The 17,735-nt window shown below is 38.1% G+C and overlaps 1 protein-coding gene across 1 annotated transcript in view; it reads left to right on the forward strand.

Moving 5' to 3' along the window:
- TTN (titin) overlaps positions 1-17,735 on the forward strand; it is a 279,722-nt gene that overhangs the window by 50,812 nt on the left and 211,175 nt on the right. Inside the window, 2 exon segments of the mRNA XM_060302200.1 lie at positions 1,266-1,454; positions 6,727-6,771. Coding sequence (XP_060158183.1) covers positions 1,266-1,454; positions 6,727-6,771 — 234 coding nt within the window.

A 17,735-nucleotide genomic window follows, 5' to 3' on the forward strand; every position in this document is an offset into this window, starting at 1 on the left:
AATGACAGACTCTGGGAGGGCTCACGCCAAGGAGTACTTCCCAGAAGTTCTGCTGCCAGTGTCCTTGTCCCCACATTGACCCACAGCCACCCCCCGCCTCTGCAGGAAACCCTCCAACACTAGCAGGTAGGTCTGGTTCAGTCTTCCCTGGGTTCACTGCTCCTTCCCCTGGGTCCCGATGCACACACTACTTTGTGTGTGCCTCCAAGAGTGGAGTCTCTGTTTCCCCCAGTCCTGTCGAAGTCCTGCATTCAAATCCCACTAGACTTCAAAGTCTGATTCTCAAGGAATTCCTCCTCCCGTTGCCGGGCCCCCAGGTTGGGAAGCCTGACATGGGGCTCAGAACCTTCACTCCAGTGGGTGGACTTCTGTGGGATAAGTGTTCTCCAGTCTGTGAGTCACCCACCCAGCAGTTATGGGATTTGATTTTACTGTGATTGCACCCCTCCTACCATCTCATTGTGGCTTCTCCTTTGTCTTTGGATGTGGGGTATCTTTTTTGGTGAGTTCCAGTGTCTTCCTGTCAATGATTGTCCAGCAGCTAGTTGTAATTCTGGTGTTCTCACAAGAGGGAGTGAGAGCACCTCCTTCTACTCTGCCATCTTGGTTCCTACTCGCTAGTTTTATTATTATTTATTATTACTCCTACTTTGAAAAAAGCCAAATATATCTAGGATGCCCAAATTTCATGACTCTTTCCATTTTAAAAATTTTCTTTTTTGCTGAGACCTTCCAGTGCTTGCCTACTGGTAACAAAATAATAGAGATTTTTCTTCATCCTTTAAGGGTGTCTCTTTTAGACTTTATGGAATGTTCATCTTCTCAGGTCTGTTTTTGATGGGTCTTTCTGCCTAACCACTATGCATATTTCCCTCACTTCCTGTCTCAGTAGGTAACCACAATCTCAGATCAAACCCTTTATGATGACTGTTTCTCAGGACAGTCTTCTTCTCATTTGACTGAACATGTCAAAACCTTATCTTTGCTTCCATAGCATGACAGGCAAATGGTTAAAAAGAATATAACTAAAATTGTAAATTTTCAAACATTATAACCCATCTATAAGCTGGATTTTTCTAGAATCATGTTTCCTTCTTAAAAATGAAATTATATAAGATCAGATGTGGCATGCCCAAAAGAAAAGTATAATGTTATTTAGATAAATATAAAATTAGTCACTAATATAGTCAATATTGTGTTTGCAGGTAAATAAAAATATCCACTTGTTCCAGTGATTTAAAGATCCTTTTCCTTTCACGTTACAGATCTAAAAGTGTCTTGGTACAGCAAAGACAAGAAAATCAAGCCATCTCGGTTCTTTAAAATGACTCAGTTTGAAGACACTTACCAGCTGGAAATTGCTGAAGCTTTTCCAGAAGATGAAGGAGTTTATACTTTTGTTGCTAGTAATGCTGTAGGTCAAGTATCAAGCACAGCCACTTTGAGACTGGAAGGTACAGTAAAACAACTTTAAGTACCACATTTAAATATGGATCTAATCTCACAATGTCAGTAACAAATCACTAAGGATTTCACGTAAATCATCGTTGGTCCTACCATTCTCTTAATGTGACTAATTGTTTCCATGTTATATGTGATGTTCTCGCTTTTCAGTTACCCCTTCTCATTATGAATCACAAACCATCATTTTTTATTTTGCCCTGCTTTGTCTCCATAGAATTTTGTAATGTGTTGCTCTCATCATCAGCTTTCATGCTTCCTGATCAGCATGTATCAGAATGGGGAGAAATATGCTAAAGAACTAGATAGATCTGTTTTCTCATCTGACTAGGATGCAAATTCTAAAAAAAATGTTTTTAAATCTAAGAGTGTTACCATCCCACTATTGTACTGACACAATTCTGATTTCACAGAAGCTACAGTGGGTGATTTCAGGTCTGTACACCAGCTGGATGTGTTTACTGTCATTCAAAGAATGCCTGAGGGTTGAGGGGCTCCACTGTAAGATGGTTTAACATCTCTGTTACTTGGGGCTCTTCAGCTGCAATCAGAAACACTTCCTCAGTATCGGGGTGGGGGGCACTTTGATTCAAAATGAGATAGTATTTTTATAGATTCAGGCTGTTTTTCCTGAGCTAAATTAGTCTCTGTAATTTTAAGCATATACAAATACATAAAGAATTAGGGCAACTTTTGCTTTTTTCCTTGATTTTAAACACTTATTATAATAACCAGAGGTTTTCTTAATAATCAGTGTAGTGTGGTTTACAAAAAAGAAAAGCTGGTTTGACAACCAGAGGGAAAAAAATAACAACAGAAGACAAGAATACCTAAACTGAATTGCATACTCCACGACTGCCTTCATGCACAATGTAGTGAAGTTCCTTAGACTAGTTATGTCTCAGCATGTTTGTCTGGTAAATGGAAGGGAACTTGTGTGACTTTGAATCAATGTGTGTATGTAGTGACATACGTTGACAAGGCATCCGGATTGGTCTGGGTTCTAGTTCACCACTGAAATTTACAACAGATCTGTAGACAACTCCCAGTAAGTTCTGGTTTCAGTGCAGGGTAAGACATTAAAGGTTGGCATGCTTCTTTTCAGGATTTAGCAAACTTGAAGAAGTTACATCAGACTCTCAGTGGCATGTCTCTTCGTCAGTTTCATTTAAGAAGGAGCCCCTTGGCCAAAAGCCCATCTTCATCCAGCCTCTGTCAAGCCTCAGGGTGCACAGCGGGGAGACAGTCAGATTCCATGCCAGGGTTTCTGGCATTCCCAAGCCAGAAATCCAGTGGTTGCATAACCAGCAACCAATTCTACCAACAAAAGATGTAGTTTTCCATTTTGAGGAGTCCACAGGCATGGCTTTAATGCTTATAGTTGATGCTTACTCAGAGCATGCCGGCCAGTACTCTTGCAAAGCAGCCAATAGCGCTGGGGAAGCCATTTGTGCAGCTATACTCACAGTGACTCCAAAAGGTAAAGAAAGCCTGGCTTGCTTCAAAGACTTTGATCTGCTGCATCCCTCCTACTCCCACTGTTACTAATGAGAGCCTCTGCTGTGTGTCTTGGTGCATATTGTGGTCGGTCCATAATTTATTAACAAAGTAACACCCAGGTGCCCCTAAGTCCTCAATTATATTTTAACCAGTGTACTTTAAATCTCACTGAAGTACGTGTTCTGGGCATTACACTAGTTATTATTTGGTTAGGCATCAACTTTGCTTGACATTTTTACTTTTCTAAACAGCATCTCATCATTGCATCATTAATGATTTATTTGCTACATATTTTTGATAAAGTATATGGTGGAGGGAGGACAAATGATATCCCGAATAGAGTCAGAAAAAAAGAGGGAGCGGCTATGTCATTCTGGATAGCTGCAATGACAACAAAAAGAAGGAAGCAGATACTGTATGGCATCCGCATGAGCCTTCATCATCCATCCATCACTGGATCACTGGGAATGAATTTTCTTTTGTGTCACCCTGACATCCTGGAGCACACTGCATCTGGCATGCTGCTTCCAAGTAACAGTGACGTCTTTCATCTTCATCTTCCGTGCCATTTTATGTTACTAACCTAGCCAGGTGACAAAGCTTAGATCCTAATGTTCTTTTCTTTTTCTTGTCACTTGATCGTACAGTGCAAGCCCTAGCTAGGCAAAGTTCTGGGAAAAATGTAAGAGAGTCCACCAAGTCCCAGACAGTGGCAGATTCCTGTTTCACAAAGCAGGAGAGCAAAATATCCCAAAGCGAAATTAAGTCATTTCAAGGATCATCATATGAATATGAATTTCAGGTTTTTGAAGGTGTATCTCAAAGTTCCGCCCACACAGCTACATCCATTCGAGATGTAGAGTTGCACCATACTGCATCCCTTTCACAAATTGCAGAAAGCACTGAGTTATCTGAGAAATGTGCTGAAGAGCCAGTGGATGAAGCACCAAGGATTCTCCTGCATCTTCAGGACCTCTGTGTAAAGTGGGGCGACACGGCTCAATTCCTCTGTGTTTCAGAAGAACCTTCCGTTGACGTAACCTGGACTCATGAAGGTGTAAAGATAGAGGAATCTAAGAGAGTGAAGCAGTCACAAAATGGCAATGCTCAGTTACTTACCATATGTAATGTTCAGCTGGTAGACCAAGGATTGTACAGCTGCGTTGTCCACAATGAGTACGGAGAGAAGACAACATCAGCAGTACTAAGAGTAGAAGGTGGTTATTTGCTATTTAGCTCTGACTTGCTTCATTTCATCCTCATCGCTTTATGCAGCTTTTCCATCATGCAGATTGAATCAATGAATATATTAAATAGAATACCCTTAAATTAGCACTCTATTCATAAATGACTTATGAAAGTCAGCCAAGTCGTTGGCCAAACTTAAGAACATGTAACTTTCCAGTCTAGATTCAAGGAAGTTTAACTTTCACATCTGAGTTCAGGAAGTCAAGGTTTGTTTCGTATGTGCTCTTTTTTCTAATACTTACCAAATGTGCCACCTAGGAAGTGTACCAAAGAAGGTTCAGATGTTAGAGTTCATCAAGTGTTTATTGAGTATTTATTATTGTGCCTGGCACTGTCTGGACCAAAATTAGTAGTCTTTAGATATTTCTCAATAAATGCTGCTGCTTTATAGTCTCAGATCCTCCCAGAATTGTAGAATTATCTCACAGCAAGATCATTATTTTTGTTGTTATTGTGCTTGATTCACCACTGTGTCTAGAAGGGGCACAAATTTGGGCAAATTTGGGCAAAGGTTAACTTCTTCCTTCCTTCCATGGACTTTCTTCTTGGATGCTAATAAAATGAGAAAAGTATTCTTCAGGTACTAGAAGCCTGTGCTGTGTGTCTGCAGCAAAGGACCTTCACTGAATCCCATGGAGGGAAGCTGGTGGAAGAAGTTTAGGCATCTCCAGGGGTCTGTGGAGAGCTGCGGCCTCTAGCTCTTCCCTGATCTGGCCATATTATTGTTGAGGCGTCAGAGATGAATGGGGGCAATACAGTGCTGTGTGCACGGCCATCTCTGCAGTGAATTTTGAGATAGATTCATTAATTCACTTAATGTATCTGCAATCCTCACTCACCAAAAGGAGGATTTGTTTTTTCTTAATCTGACATTTTGGTCTATAGCTATTTCTGATTAATTTTCAAAGCCTAAGAAAGGGATAGCTCAAGAACTGAGGTCTAATTATGCAAATTAGGTAGAAAATTCCACCATCCAGAAAGTTGACCCTCAGTTTCACCATAGCTGCTGGCTAGCACAGTAATCACACAAGAAACTGTCTATCTGGAGGCGTTGTCTACAAGTCATGTAGGTGACAACTGTGACGGTTTCCGCAGCAAGATAATTGGGAGCTGGTGTGTTGTGGAGGTGGGAGAAATGTAGGTCTTTCAACTCGCTTCCTAAAGAACCTAGTGCCCTAGGACAGTGCTTCATCATCATGTTCCCAGAGTGGATTTGAGCTGGACATTTTTGCCTCAGGATTTCCAGTTCACTCAGTTCCAACAATTCTATTATTAAAATGTTCTTGGTGCGTGAGCATTTTTTTTTCCCTTGGGAAATCCAGACTGCCTTACTGAAGAAAGTTAAAAGAGAAGCCACTTTTCAGTGTTTGAAGAGTGAAGGATCAGGCACAGTTATCTAATTATCTAATATAGGCCAGTCTTTATCTGTTCCTCTTCGATTTGGGCCTAATAATTTTACATAGGCTAGTTATCCATGAAAATCAGGTAGGAATGTGAACCCCCGTAAGTCTGTTTGAGTAGAGTTCTTATGTGCGTAGTAAGCATAGAGATATCCTAGTTTGGGGACTAATGTGCTGCTTACCCTCTCATCCTAATGACATTCCATCGTCTCTAAATTCCACGTGTGTTTTACTCTTACAAACACAACTAATTTATTCCTTTTCCAAACTTTATTCTTACCTAGCAAAAGAATTGCAAACCAGACCACTTACCAAAATTACCCTTGGTTCAGACACTAAAAGTATTAAAACACTCAAAGAGTCCAAAATTAAAACAACCCGTGAAGTAAAGAGAGCATCGTCAAAGAAAACATCAAGTTTGTCAGTAACTTCATGCCAAAGACCACAAGGAACTGAGAAGCCAGGGCGGCAAGCACACTGACTTGTGTCACACAGACGGGAGAATGAGAGTGTTACCTGAGCACCTGCTTTCTCTGAAGCCACCCAGAGACGATTGTGTCTAAAGGCTGTGACTTTTCCTTATGTAATAAAAGTAATTTTGAGTTGAGGACTCTTTGTTCTGCTCTTTAACATATAATTGGACTTTGCGTGAAGTTTTAAAGGTGGTTCAAATCAAAGGAGTGTTTACTAGCAGAAAACTCAATTCTGCAGGGAAATCTGAGAATGGCCCTCAGTTAAAAGTGGCAAGTTAGAAAATGCATGTTCCTTCTAAATGTGATTTCATCTCCTAGCAAGTAGTCAGTCAACAAGACATTAAAAAAGAAATATTCCTTTTGTTTGTGGATTGCTTTTCTCAGTGCATGTAAAAGGCATGGGGAATTGTGGAAGTAAAAGTGGAAATTTCATAGAGAACCTAAAATAAAAATGTTTTAAAATCTTTCATCATTGTCATGTACTTTATCAGCTCATTGATCTGTTTGGCATGGATTTTGGGGGGTGCATTTGGGGGATGTAGTTTTCTATTATAGTAAAGAGAAAATTGTAATTGTATGAATCATGAATTGAGGCAGAAAGTACATGGAATTAATCATGAAAATCTCTTGTTTTTGCATTCTAGCTCCTGAATCAATGTTGCATGAGCAGATTGAGATGGAGATGAAAGGTATGGTTATATTGAATATGAGATTTAAGTAGAAATTCTGAAGGATTAATAGAATCCTTGAGCTGCCTTCTGTTAGTAGTATTGAGAAAAATGACATAGATGTACAAATATATCTCTTACAGTATATATTACTGTGTTGCATGCCTGGTTTAGTATGCTGATAGTTACATGCATTTCACAGTAATTTGTTTTATGGTAATTTAAAATCTTATATTTAAAATTTATCAGCCATAATCAACTTCATGTTTGCAGCCATTTTCAAAAGCGTGTATTAGAAAAGGTTGTCATCTTAATGCATGAAATCATGAACTAGAAGTTTGTTTTCAAAATCACTGTGAATTAAATTGAACAAGAGACAATAACCTAGCTGTCATTCTCAGAATGCAACATCATGAATGAATTATCATTGAGACGCTTTTTTATTTAGGGTGTGTGAAAATGTTACATTCTCATTCTGGTTTACACTTCATGCACATACATCATTTTAACATTGATATGTCTCTTACACTGGCTTGCAGATAGCTGCCTTATGTGATCCTTATTGCCTGCTTTTCTTTGCATAACATCGTGACTTTATGGCTGTATTAGTTCGAATAAACGCCTTCTCATTTTATTTTATTTTATTTTATTTTAGCTAATCATTTATGGTTATAGTTCTCGTATATATATCTTAAATAGTTAATTCTCCAAAAATACAATAATTTAATCTATAATCAAAAGGATCAGAAAGGGCGTTTATTCCACTCTCTGCAAGTCAGGTAAGATTTTCCTCTTAGCCATCAAAAGGACAGTTTTCCTGCTCTCAAAACAAATACGCACAGGAACATGTTATTTTGAAATTCATTTTTGCTTGTTCAAGAAGAAATTTCAGCAGTTTGAAGAAAAGACCAGACAACGAACGATTTTCGTGTCAGAATCTTTTAAACAGAGCATGGTGTTGCGTTTATTCGAACAAATATGGTGAGTGAAATTTTTTATGGATTTGTGAGAATCTGTAGCATGCACTTTATTTCATTTCCTATTTTGCAATTTCATTTATTTTCAACTTTTTCAAATACTGTGGAAAATAGTAAAATGCTTTATAATTGAACTTTTTTTCAGAATTGTTCTCTGAGGAAGCATCTGAACATTCAGAAAGAGATACCCGTGTTGCCTTCTCAGATTCTGAAGACATAGATCACAGCTCCATGGCTGCTAAAAGATATGCAAGTAGAATATCATCTACAAGCTCCTGGCCCAAATATTTCAAGCCTTGTTTTACCCAAAAGCTTATGTTTAAATATGTTTTCGAGGGTGAACCTGTTGTTTTTACATGTAGATTAATTGCCTGTCCAACTCCAGAAATGACTTGGTTTCATAACAATCGACCTATCCCAACAGGTCTTCGACGGGTTATAAAAACAAAGAGTGATTTACATCATCACTCTTCCAGCTTAGAGGTTAAAAGGGTCCAAGACAGAGATACTGGAAGTTATAGATTATTAGCAATTAATAGTGAAGGGTCTGCTGAGTCAACTGCATCGTTGCTTGTTATTGAAAAAGGGCAAGATGAGAAATATTTAGAATTTCTGAAAAGGGCAGAACAGACACATGGAAATATGGAGGCTTTAGTTGAAAGGAGAGAAGATAGATTAAAGGTTGACCTGAGGTTTACTGGCTCTCCCTTTAACAAGAAACAAGACGCGGAACAACAGGGAATCATGCGAACTATACACTTTAAGACAGTAAGTCCTGGCAGGAAAACAGATTTAATGTATGATGAAGAATATTTAGAAAGTAAATCTGACACAAGGGGATGGCTTAATGTAGGTGAAAGTTTCCTGGATGAGGAGACCAAAATGAAGTTGCAGCATTTACGGGAGGCTAGAAAAATGTTAATGGAGAAAAAGAAATTATCTTTGTTAGATATGTCATCTGAAATAAGTTCAAGAACTTTGAGAAGTGAAGACAGTGATAAAGACGTTCTGTTCTCTCGAGAGGAAATAAAAAGCAGGTCTGTATCTGATCTAGCTGACAATAGGGATAAGGTAGATAATTCAACTGAGGGTATTGTCCAAGATCCACAGGTCCTTCCTAATCTAATGGATCAAAATGTAGAACCTGGAGAACCTCCCACAAGCTTTCAAACTACTGTTGTTGAGGAAATCCTCCAGACTGAAATGAGAATGAGCCAAGAGGCATTCCTAAGAGAAAGTCTATCAAGGGACCATTTATATGGTAGGATTCTAGTAAATGAGAATATCCAAGCAAGAGAACAACTTGAAAAACTTATGACCCAAACGGAAATTGTAGAGTCATCTAAAGATATCACAAATGTAAGTAAGAATGAGGAAATATATGAGACCCCTGAAAAGGTGTCTCAAGTTACTATACCATACACCAGTGAATCTTTTGGTGCAGTTGTAAATATTCAAGAAAGTGAAGCATTAGATATTGACCAAATAAGAAAAGATGATTTGAGAGAATTTCAACACTCCACTTCCACAAAAGTCGATGAATTCAAAACTGAACAGGAAGAAAAAACCACAAGATTTTTCGAAAATTCTTTCCAGAAACATCCACAACGTTGCCCACCTTCATTTCTTCAAGAAATTGAACCTCAAGAAGTTTATGAAGGTGATAGCTGTGAATTTGTGTGTCGTTTTCAAGGATATCCTCAACCCATAGTGACATGGTATAACAATGATGTACCAATCCCATGTAATCGAGGCTTTATCACTCAGACTTTCAAAAACTATTCAACGTTAACCTTTTCTTCTGTCCATCCTCAAAATGAAGGTTTCATTACCTGTGTGCTGTTTAACCAATACGGAACAGTAAAAACAACCGGTGTACTTAAAGTGAAGTCAAAACAAAGGCATGATGTCGAAGCACATAGGGTCCCAGTGTTGCATGACTACACTGATGAAGAAGAGGAGCTGACATTGGTGTTTGACCAAGCAAAAGGCGTTCCTCCATCTCTGAGACAGGAAGGCCAAACAAATCTCCATATGTTAAAAGCTAACCCACCAGTTCCTCCCTCTGCAGACATAGAACTTCTTTCCTTTCCTGTAGAAATTCAGATAACGGCAGCTACTCCTACCCCAGAACAGGATAAAGAGTCAAGAGAGTTGTTTCAACTGGAGGAGTTGGAACCTAAAGCAACACCTCAAGATGAGGCTACTCGGTCACCAAAGCACAAATTTATATTTTCATCTGATATTACTAACGAGCCGCCAGAAGTGTTGCAAGAAATGCCAAAGCATGCCAGTTGTAGAGAAGGGGATTCCATAGTCCTTGAATGTTCACTGTCTGGTGAGCCTAAACCAGCTGTGACATGGTTCCACAATGGAGTCCTTTTAAAGCAGAACAAGAAGTTCCAGTTTGAAGAAGTTAATTGTAGCCACAGGTTATATATTAATGATGTTAATTCTCAAGATTCTGGAAAATATGAATGTGTTGCTGAAAACAGTTCAGGAATGGTTGAGAGTGTTTCAGATCTAACAGTGGAACCTGTCACTCACAGGGAATATAGTCAATTAGAAAATATGGGTGGAATTTATGCCAAATATTCCAAAGATCAACACATTCAGGGAGAATCTGTAAGGGCACACTTTCATGATTATCCAACCGGTCCTTTTACTCCCCAATCCAATATAAAAGAATATTCTGTAAGAGAATATTTTCAAAGCCTTGAGACAATTGAACAGATAGACCAGAAAGTCCAGGTTTCTTACACATCTTCTAGAGAAAAACTGCCCATATTTATGCAGGGTGCTTCTACATCCATAACAATCAACAAGCCTCTCCGAGCTGAACTCATACAATGTCAGGATGAAGAGAAAGAGGAACATGTAAATGAAAAGTCAAAGCTACACCAAGCAGAGGGGACTGTCTATCCATCTGTTGATGATTTCAGTGAAGTTAAAATTAGGAAAGAGGTAAGAAATGATTTGGGGAAACTTGGTGGACCAGAAAGGGAAAACGTGCAAGAATATGCCCAAAGTGACTATTTATCAACTATCCACTCTGAGAGAACTTCTGATGGTTACAATACAAAAGAATCGTCCATCATTGTATATGAAGAACCCTTTGGGGAAGGGAGATACTACCCAGGAAAAAAGGTGAGGCATAGAATCATTGCATTTGAAAAGTTACAACATATAGAAAAAGGCGTTCTAGAAAAAAGACCTACCAAGAAATCATTTGTGAATCCTCCTCAAAAGAAGCTTGATGACAAAGACTTTCCCTTAAAGCAAAGAAAATCAAGATCAAGTAACCTAAACACAAATATGCATCAGGCAGAGGAAATGCCTCCAAACACTGAACAAGATTCATCTAACATTGTAATGAATTTAAAGCTGCTTTCCTCTCAAACTCATAAGGTACTTAAAGTACAAGAGAGGGAACAACAGAAGGAAGTAGGTCTTATAGATCAATCTGCAGTTGCTGAAAGGGCTGAACCTGAAGCACCTATTACATTTGACCTAAAGCAATTTCATGCTCAAATAGAAAATGCGGATGTAAAATTTCAGGAAGTTAGACTAGATAGTGATCAATCAGAAGAAGCTTATTTTCAAACCCAGCATCCTGCTTCTGAAACAACCGAGGCTGAGAGCATTGTATTTGATCTGAAGCAAATGTATTCTCATTTAGGAGACCCAGCTAAGGAGTTTCAAGAGCAAGAAACTAGGCAACAGCAGGAAACACCATATAAAGAGGAAGTTCCTAGCACTGAAACATTACAATCTGATACGCAGAATACCTCTCAAAGCGCACAAAGTAACATATTTACCAATCCAGAGATTTCTTCCAGTAAGGAGTTTTTAGATAGGACTGTGAGGGAGAAAAGTGGTAGTGATGAAAATGCCTCTTATTTGGAAAAACATAAGCAGGAACAAAATTTAGAAATTTTAAATACTGATATTTCTCTTAAAACTATTTCTGAAGAGATCCATAGTGAACCGTGTGCCCTACTTTCAACCTCATCCACAGATGTAGGAAAAACTGATATTTCTGAGGAAAATGGGGATAGGAGTTTCATTTCACATGTGAAAAAAGCAAGTGAGGAAAAGCTTATAGAGGTTTGTAAAAAGGAGGAGGAGCATTCTTTGGAACCAGAGTTGGAGTCATTTCAAAAGCAAGTTGGAGGGACACAGGGATATGCTGCTGGAATTTTGGGAGACCACATAAGTGAGGGTCAGGAAGCAGACACATGCCGCAGAAAAATTTCCCTGAGTCAGCACTTCCCATTCTTAATGACTGAGGAACCTCGGAATCCAAATGATCAAATAAGTGAGAAAATGGATGCTCCTGGAAAAGAAAAATGTTATGAAGAAATTCAAGTTCAGAATGAAACTTCTTTCTCCAGTACTGAAAAAGAAAATATAGAAACTTGTTTTTCTGAAAACCCTCCTAAGTTGGATGAGGCACATACAACGGAGGTAATGGAATGTGAGACCTCCCTAACACAGTACTTACTGGCTGCTGGAAAGCATGAAGTTCCTGAGACTGCAGACACCAAGCACAAGGCAGATCTTGTCCACAGTGAATCAGTCACATCAATGGAGGTTGAAGAAGTAACTTTCAGCACTGTGTATGAGTACTACAACCAACAACAGGAATCACTGGGACGCCCATTTTCTCCTGAATCTGATATTTCAATTGATGTGGGAAGTACAAGCAGTGAAGCACTCTCTGAGCTAGATCAGTTTTATACCCCACCATCCTCTGTTGAACATCTTGAAACTCCAAAGTCTCCTGATTTGTATCTTACTCCTGTAGACACAGCTAAAAAATCCTCAACAAATTTGGGAGGTAAGACTATTGAAAGGACCACACCTTTAGAGGAAGCTACTGAAAGGTACTCAACACCTTCCGAAGGCAAGTTAGCAGAAAGGTGTTCCACACCCTCAGGAGAGACCCTGGAGAGATACTCCACACCTCCAGGAGAGACCCTGGAGAGATACTCCACACCTCCAGGAGACACCCTGGAGAGATACTCCACACCTCCAGGAGACACCCTGGAGAGATATTCCACACCTCCAGGAGAGACCCTAGAGAGATACTCCACACCTCCAGGAGACACCCTGGAGAGATATTCCACACCTCCAGGAGAGACCCTGGAGAGATACTCCACACCTCCGGGAGACACCCTGGAGAGATATTCCACACCTCCAGGAGAGACCTTAGAGAGGTATTCCACGCCCTCAGGGGAGACACTAGAGAGATATTCTAGACCTTTAGGAGGAGAAACTGTTGAAAGATATTCTGTTCCTACTGGAGGACCAAACCCCACTGCAATCTTTAAAAGGTGCCCATCAAAACTAGAAAGGGAGGACAGTCCGTCAAGTGAACATTTCCACACACCTACAGAAGAGAGAAGCTCAGCTTATGAATTATGGCGTTCTGATTCCTTTGGCACGCCCAATGAAGCCATTGAACCAAAAGACGATGAAATGCCTCCATCTTTTATTGAACCTCTGACCAAAAGGAAGATCTATGAAAACACAACCTTGGGCTTCATTGTTGAAGTTGAGGGCCTTCCAGTTCCTGGTGTGAAATGGTATCGAAATAAATCTTTGCTAGAGCCAGATGAAAGAATCAAAATAGAAAGGGTGGGTAATGTGTGTTCTTTGGAAATTGCTAACATTCAAAAAGGAGAGGGAGGCGAGTATATGTGCCATGCTGTAAACATCATAGGGGAAGCAAAGAGCTTTGCACATGTAGACATTGTGCCCCCAAAAGAGAGAGCAGTGGCCCTTCCACCTCCAGTAACACATCAGCATGTCATGGAGTTCGATTTGGAAAACACTGGGTCATCAAGAACCCCTTCTCCTCAAGAAATTGTCCTGGAAGTTGAATTAAGTGAAAAAGATGTTAAAGAATTTGAGAAGCAAGTGAAAATAGTCACAGTTCCTGAATTTACTCCTGATCATAAAAGCATGGTTGTGAGTCTGGATGTTCTCCCATTGAATTTAGCAGATCCAAGTATGGCTTCAAGGGAGGAAGAAGACAAAGATTTAAAAATTGACTTAGAAGTATTTGAAATGCCTCCTCGCTTTATAATGCCTATTTGTGATTTTAGAATTCCAGAAAACTCAGACGCTGTGTTCAAATGTTCAGTCATAGGCATCCCAACTCCTGAAGTGAAATGGTATAAAGAATATATGTGTATTGAGCCAGATGACGCTAAATATGTGATTAGTGAGGAGAAGGGAAGTCACACCCTTAAGATTCGCAACGTCTGTCTTTCCGATAGTGCAACGTACCGGTGCAGAGCTGTGAATTATGTAGGGGAGGCTATCTGTCGGGGATTCCTCACCATGGGAGATTCCGAAATGTTGGCTCTGCTGTCAAAGAAAAGTAAAGTGACATTGAGCAGTGTGAAGGAAGAATTAGTCTTAAGGAGCAAATATTCAGACAGCTTTTTTGAATTTCAGGTGGAGGAAGGGCCTCCCAGGTTTATCAAAGGTATTTCTGACTGTTCAGCACCGTTAGGGACAGCAGCTTATTTCCAGTGTTTAGTCCGTGGCTCTCCGAGGCCCACGGTTTACTGGTACAAAGATGGGAGATTGGTGCAAGGAACAAGGTTCAGTGCCGAGGAAAGTGGCATAGGGTTCCACAACCTGTTCATAACAAGCTTAGTGAAGGAGGACGAAGGTGAGTACAGGTGTGTAGCTACAAACAGATCGGGCATGGCTGAGGCCTGTGCAGTGCTCACCCTAATTTAAAGCTCCTCATGCAAGGTGTTAGTGTCCCCATAATGATGAGAATGGACTTGAATGCTTTCACACTTTCCAGATTATATAGTTCTAATAAATCTCCAAATACATCTACTCTATTTGAACAAATTACATTGAAAAACCCCAGGGAAAACAGTTTCTCTATGTGGAAATCTCATGTTTGTAATACATGTAAATATTCTATTATCTAAACTGTGGAATTATCACCTGTGTCAATTCTGCTGTGAATCATCAAACACTATTAAACATCTCCTTGGCCACCTAATTGTTGGTACTTCTACTTTACCCTCCTTCTACTCCATAAAGTCCTTCAGCAGAATGCATTCTCTTTTAGCAGATAAACTGTGTATGTTAAGTAAAATGTGAAATGGAAGACCATATCAGATGACCACACAGACAAATTGGTAAGGTAAAATCTCTCTGCTCTAAGTCATTTTGGAAACGATAACTCTTTTGCACCCAAATACATGCTTATTTATTCAGACTTAGAACAAACCAAGCAGCAACAGAAACTAGCTTTGCCCAATTGGTAACTAACTCTATAATCTGTTTTACCTTGCAATCTTCATATTTATTTTCAGCTCTTTAAAAAATATTTTCATTATTAATATCCCTCTTCTTAAGTGTTTTAACTCTTGCTGCTTTTGAAGGGACCAATGGTGATCTCTTGGTGGGTAGAGTTCACCTAGACATTTGCAGAATATGCAAATAAATATCTTTCCACTTTTGGAACTACCTCATTTTCTCAATTTCTGAGATAGCATTAACTGTAAAATGCAGCATTAATTTGATACTGGACTGGGGTTGGGACAAGAAAGTACTATATTACATTTATATATAAATTTTAAACTGCAGTACAATTTCAGAATCTTTAAAATTAGAAAAAGATGGTGGGACATCTCTAGTATTGAAGCAATATGGTAATTTGTATTTCAGATTATATACAAATAACAAGATAATTAGCTTTCCTGTCCTTTTCTCTGAATTTTATTTTTAAAACTAGAAATTAATAAGCATTCAAATTTAAGATGCATAAACATATATGTTTCTAAAGTGGCTGTTTTTGTTTTTCAAAATTATAATTATAGTAAGTTCACAAAATCCTTAACGTACCTATGTGCCACTGTGAACTAAATCTTCTCATATAAGCTGTAATAAACATAAAGAAACTTCGTTTTTTCTTACCTGAAAACGAAGAGTTAGACCAAAAGACCACAGAGGTGGTTGTTCAACTATGATTTTGTGTCATCCCAGTGGTAACTTTTCTTAATATAATTCGGAATACATTTCAGTTTTGCAACAGATGACAAGAGGAATAATAGAATATAGTAATTTGATTGTGAGACTTCTCTTCCTCCAACTCTGTAAATTACTCACTGTCATCTAATGGCTATTTTCTCCCCTGCATTGAGCAATTTTTACATAACATGATCATATTAAATACATTAATTTTACTTTAATTCTAAAACATTAATCATTTAATTTAAATTTAATTTTCAAGAGAATCCATGTATCCAATCATGTTTATTATGCTTCTTTCATCTGTCAAATTTTTTATTCCCACAATGGGACTTCCCTAAAAGCCTTTCAAATTAAAGAAACTGGGAGAATGTGTAGGATATAGACAGACCAGTCAGGCTTACACCCCACCCACCCCACCCCCCGAAAGAACATTCGCTTTGCTTTCTTTGAGTCACCATAACTTATCAAGATAGATACACTATTGTGAAACAATCATTTCTGTTTCAACCAGTGAGCAGACAATATCTGTGATCATAATTATAGATATGATATATATCTATATACCACATCATAATATATATCATTATATATTATTATATATTATATTATATATATTATATAATATAATATATAATAATATATATATCATATATCACATCATAAATCCCTGAAATAAAACTAATTCTATAGTTTAGGGACTTAAGGATTTATTCTGCTCTGAGTCACATAATGGATGTTTAAATAAATTAGAAATTCAGGTCATGACAAACATGATAAGCACACTTTACCCAAACATTATACAGCATAACAATAGTCCAAACCTGTTCTTAAAAAAAAGAAGGAAAAGAAAAAAAAGTTTTAATGCCATACTGGATTGGCAGTAAGGGCTGAAAACTATACTTTTATGCTTATAAAAAGGTGGGCTTTATTTGATTTTGCTCATTAGAATTCTGTTAGTCTTAAATTCATTGCACTTGAGAATATTCAGAATAAAAGTGACTGAATAAAGAAAAATAAGCCTTGCCCACCCTTGGCTTACTTATTAATTGTTGTAGATAATTAAATGGAATTTTTTATTTTCTGACTCAACAGCATATAACTTAAAAGCCTGAAATGTGAATTTCTCTGATGCTGGATAAAGAGTTCATTGTTTTATGCATAGTAGAGTTTAAACAATTATTAGCTGCTATTACTACATGTATTTTAAGCTACACCTTTCATGTTTCAGGACTCTTGAATTTCATCTGGTATCTTTCATATAGTTAATATACCATGTTTAGAAGAAAGGAAAAACAATTGAAAATATTTCAACACGTTAGTGAGTAGGGGTATTTTCGCTATACTGACATTCACTCCCTTTACAGATATTTTGGGAGTTCAAGTGAAAAGGGAAAGCTGACATGAGTGATACATTATAGATTAAATGTTAAGTGGTCACCATTAGTATGTGAAATTAATCAATGTTTTTACAGCTTACTAACTGAAATAATAATAACTGAGTTTGTATTCTACATGCTATAGGTAAGTTTTACCAGTATATTTATATAAGCCAACAGATACTGGAGTCCTGCCTTTTACTGCTAATACATTTGAATTAAAGCATAAGACTATTCCACATGATGCAAGTAAACTAATACAGTAGTAAAACTGCTCTAGGTAAGGTAATAAAACTATTATTAACCAGAGCTGTTCTATTTACCTAAAAATTTAATGAAAAGCTAATTCCTTGTTATCAAATTACGTCTTTCATCCTGTCCATGATACTGTTTAAAGAGTATCTGTTATTCACTGTTTGTTTTCCTGTTCAATAATACTGTGTAGGTATTTCTCATGCAATAAACTATAATTAAATTTTTAATGTTGGAGTTTTCTCTCATTTCTGATTCTCCCATTTTCTTAACATAAGCCTCATTATAAAAGCTTTGTTGAAGTAATAGGGCAATTTACACAGGCAAAGGAAGGCTTGCATTTCTAGTAACTGAAAGCAGTTATAAGCAG

This window comes from Globicephala melas, chromosome 7 (genome assembly GCF_963455315.2).
Source record: "Globicephala melas chromosome 7, mGloMel1.2, whole genome shotgun sequence".
Lineage (NCBI taxonomy): Eukaryota > Metazoa > Chordata > Mammalia > Artiodactyla > Delphinidae > Globicephala > Globicephala melas.